Consider the following 4,335-nt stretch of genomic DNA (forward strand, 5'->3'; position numbering starts at 1 on the left):
GAGTACACGTTAAACGCGTGAGACGAGCGCGTCACGAAAGTCGACGAAGAAAGAAAGGGGGGGAGGGGAAGAGGAAATAAAGAGAGAAAAGGGTAGACTCGCGTTCTTTGTGTCGAAACTGTTCGAGTATCAGTTTTTCCAAAGAATGTAGGCCGCCCGCGGAGCGAAGTAATGGCAGCGGTGGAAAAAGCACTTACACGCCGTGCTTTTCGGAGTTGGTTCAGAGGGGGAGGGAAAAAAAATAAAGAGACAGCGACGGGGGTGAGACGTGGGAGGAAGCTGGAAATCCTTTCACGGGAGCCGCCGCGAGGTAACGCGGCTCTTTCCAGAAACGTTAATACCGTCGTTCTTCTGTTTGTCTCCTCATGATCGTTCACTGGCAATGAAACTTGACTTTCAATGCGTCCCACGATGATCATCAAACTTACGAATTTAAACGTAATTCTTCGTCGTATAGACGACATTACCAAGTGGCAGATTTTCGTACTTTTGCCGGAGAGAAAAATGTGTTAAACAAAAGATGTAGGGTTTTAGAGACTGAGGACAGTCAACGTCGGCCTCGGACCTGGGTCATGGTTCTTCAGATATATCACGGTTAGCTCAGTTTTCCTAAATTGGAACCCGTCACCTACTTCTGGCCCTTATCGATTTTTCGATTCATCACACATAATTTTACAAAAGACTCGCACAGAGTGTCTCAAAAGTCCATGAATAGCACGTATTTTAATCGATTAACAAATCACTAAATTCGCATAAGAGATTCGCATAATTTCCGTGGACGTTGAGATAAAACTTACGTGGTGACTCTCGGCGGATCCTCCATATCGATGTCGTTCTCGTCGCTGGTAGCCTCGGTGACGGAGCTCGTCTGCGAGGTGAACAGGCTTCCCCTGCCAATCGGAAATACGCTACTCACACTAACAAACTCGACGACTAGTTCCGCGTGACGGTTCGAAGCCGCTTCAGAGAAAGTGCCCTTCAGCCGACTGACAGTTCCCGCTGTGCCAAACTTTACCCCCGCCACCCGTTATTTTCTAAACATCTCGTCCGCCCACGCATGTTTTAACGGGGCCTGACGTCGAAATCGATATCTCTCCTCTATACATAAATCCAAATAATTATACATGCCATTTTTTACAAGCATTTATAAACAATTTTTACATAATTTCACGTCATTCGACTTCCGGGCATTTCTCTGAAGCGTAATTAGATATTATCTTCAATGCAGACACTTAGGCAGCTATCACAATAATATTTCTAATTACCACTTGAATCTACTCGTTGTTACAAAAGCAGAAATAATAAGACACTCGCGAGAGATTGATCGGAGTGAAACATCTGCTCGGGCAAGTATGCTGTTCAAAGTTGAATTTAAATTACGTACAGATGGGCTCGCGGTATCTGGTTATTCGGCCGTTCAATTCCTATTATCGGAGCATGGAAATAATTGGGGGAGCAGAGGGTTTGGTAAACTTCCATTTTCTCTACCCGCGGCACGGCTCATTATCCGAAGTATCTCGTTCGAATTCTTCGAGTTCCATTGTAAATCGAGTTTGTCCGGTTTCATTTGGAATTCGAGTATAAATTAAATTTTTTACCCCCCCCCCTCCCTCGGTCACGTCCCTCGCGCAGGTATGCTCGAATATTTGTTTAAAAACAGACCGGATGTAAGGATCGTTTTAAAACCGAGCGTTGAAAGCATACGTTTTATTACTTATGCGATCTGATAAGAGCAATAAATCAAACGGCCAATGAATATTCAGCTGCGACTGCTGTCTATTTTTACGCCCCTTTAACCCGTCACGGTCACGCCTCCAAATAATTACGGAAAGGTCAGAGGCCAAGCAATCGTTTACGTAAAGATATGCAGCGAAGTTCGAGTTTTCCATTCACGAATCACTCCAAGTCTCTACATGTTTAAAGAACAGAACGAGAATCCGACGACCGTTCCTTACATTTTAATCATTCATTTATTTATTATTTAAGTATCGAATGAATTAATATTTATATAGGAACGTGTATGTATTTACAACGTGGAATTAATCGTGAGGTAATAATGGAACGATTTTTGTCACACGGGGAGGTCGCTGTCCCTCAGACGTGCCAAAATTCTTTGATCCACGTGGCATGCATACGTGCAACAATTGAATATTCCTAAATGCAAGGAGCAGACCTATTCGTTACGCGATACAAACGGAAGATGTAATCTCCCGTCGACGATCCGACGAATGAAGACGCGAGGGACGACTATTTTACGACAGCTACGAACGAAACCGAAGAATCGATAGAACCGCGGGACTCACCGGTTGTCGCGCCTGACGCGATTAGGCGTGCCCGCTTTCGGTTCCTCCATGTAGAAGATAATGTCACCCTGGTTGTCCATCCGCTGGTTCTCGTTCTGGCCTCCGGCATCGCCGCCGCTGGATATGCCACCGGATATCGTCACCGGCGGCTGCGACTGCTGCTGCTGCTGCTGCTGTTGGACGTCCATCCGGTTCCGCGACTTCCGCCTCTTCAGTACGCTCGCCTTCTTTGCCACCTGGATCATCAGAGACTGAACCCCCGGTGCCCTCCCATTACAACACACGTCGAACACAACATGCACTATCCCTACTAGCGAGCACCGTGGCGGCTCGGAGTACCGAGAACCATCATCGCTCCATCTGAAAAGCCTCCCCTAGTATCATGGCTGACCACCGATGACGCGACGTCCCCCGAATTCGGTCGAGAATCTACGCTCGCCTTCGCGAATTCACGCATTTTTTTTTTAGAAATTATGTATTTAATCGATCCTCCTTTCTTATGTCAAAAATCTGATTTAAATTAGTTCTAAATATTCTCCATTCATCTGGAGAATATTTTCAAATTAATTCTGATTATGATATGAATAATTAATTTTGAAATGAAATGAAATGAAATAAAAAGAAAATGGAAGAATAGATTGTTTAGATATTAAAAAATATGCACTTCTTCTAGCTTGTCTTTTAATTCGATTTTTAAAAAGAATATATTTAAAAATGCATTAACATGTAAACATGAGAAAGTCATAATATAAATATTAATTAGAATGACTATCATTACAACGAATAGAGTCTGTGGAAAATTTATGCAACTGCAAGCCTTGAAAGAACCACTCTAACCGTTACCTGTAATCACTTGATTATCTTTAATAATAAATGTACATACTGTATCGGCTAATCCGATTCTAACGGCCCATTCAATTTCAGTTTCAATCAGATTCTATGGCTCGTGCGATTCTATCCGAAGTTCAGCAGAAATCATTAGTACACGACGATGACAGCGCATTGATAGCGTATCAGACTCTTGATGAAATTTCAATACCGGCTATATTGCGGGAACGCTCTGTTCCAAAACGATCTGACACGTGCCTCTAGACACGATTTTCAAAATTAAACAAATTCCGAAGATATTTATAAATCATCTTAAAAAGAGACATCAATTAACTGAATACCAAGAATGAATCTCACGTTGTTTCATGATTTTATAAAAAGACACAGAAATTCATTTATAAACTAATACTAAATCGGGTTAAATAAAACTGATAAATCGACATTAACTTGAACTACCTCGCTCGGAACCAGTAGTCGTTATTTATAGAACATCCGACATAAGTACCACCGAAAATTTCGAGAGCGAACAGCGAGGGAGCCCGCATAATCATCAGAATTTAATTATCAAAAAGCCAGGATCTCGTTTGAATTATCTATGGTCCCACGAAATTTGATTGCACCATCTGGCAACTTGGCTCGAGTATAAAAAGGTCTTGGAAAAACGTGGAATTGTTTACCGTACGGTATAATAAAACAAGATAGCCGGGCCATGATGATGAATCTGTTTCCTCTACCTGGTCCCCCGGTTCTCTCTCTCCCCCCCCTTCCACCCCCCCCGATTCCTGTTTGAGTTTATCGAATTTCTTCCGGACATACGGAGCTGAACCACCCCCGGGCCAGGAGCCGGCAACCTCGGCTCCCGGCGAGGGTTACGACGAAAAACGAAATGAGTTTACGCGCGCGAATAACGAAACTGGGTCACAGCGACGGTTTTCAAACGTACGTTCGGAGATTGGCCAACGTAAACACCGCATTAACGTGCAGCAGCTAGACGTTTAAAAGAGGCTTTCAAAGACCCTCTATCGGGCTAAATAAAATGAGAATTCTCCGTTCTGATTGGCCGCTGTCATGAATTTTTCTTCATATTAGGACCAGTTAAAAATACATGCGATTTACTCCTAATGAGAAATTTTTTAAAATGCAAAATATTTTCAATGAAGGAGAATTATTCTTTTATCGATATTAATATAAATAATTCTAATTG

General features: G+C 42.7%; 1 protein-coding gene across 4 annotated transcripts in view; it reads right to left on the reverse strand.

Moving 5' to 3' along the window:
* Positions 1-52: 52 nt before the first annotated feature.
* Positions 53-4,335, reverse strand: part of LOC108631152 (potassium voltage-gated channel subfamily KQT member 1-like) — a 9,732-nt gene continuing 5,449 nt past the window's right edge. For 2 of the 4 annotated variants that reach the window (XM_026818655.1, XM_026818653.1), the window contains 2 exons: positions 2,304-2,539; positions 53-908 (listed from right to left, as the gene is read on the reverse strand). In XM_026818655.1, coding sequence (XP_026674456.1) covers positions 794-908; positions 2,304-2,539 — 351 coding nt within the window. In that variant the 3' untranslated portion in view covers positions 53-793. Of the gene's footprint in view, positions 909-2,303; positions 2,555-4,335 lie in introns of all 4 variants that reach the window. The other 2 variants (XM_026818652.1, XM_026818654.1) reach the window with 2 other exon arrangements.

This window comes from Ceratina calcarata, unplaced genomic scaffold (assembly GCF_001652005.2).
Source record: "Ceratina calcarata isolate Rehan_Ccalc_2016 unplaced genomic scaffold, ASM165200v1 scaffold821, whole genome shotgun sequence".
Lineage (NCBI taxonomy): Eukaryota > Metazoa > Arthropoda > Insecta > Hymenoptera > Apidae > Ceratina > Ceratina calcarata.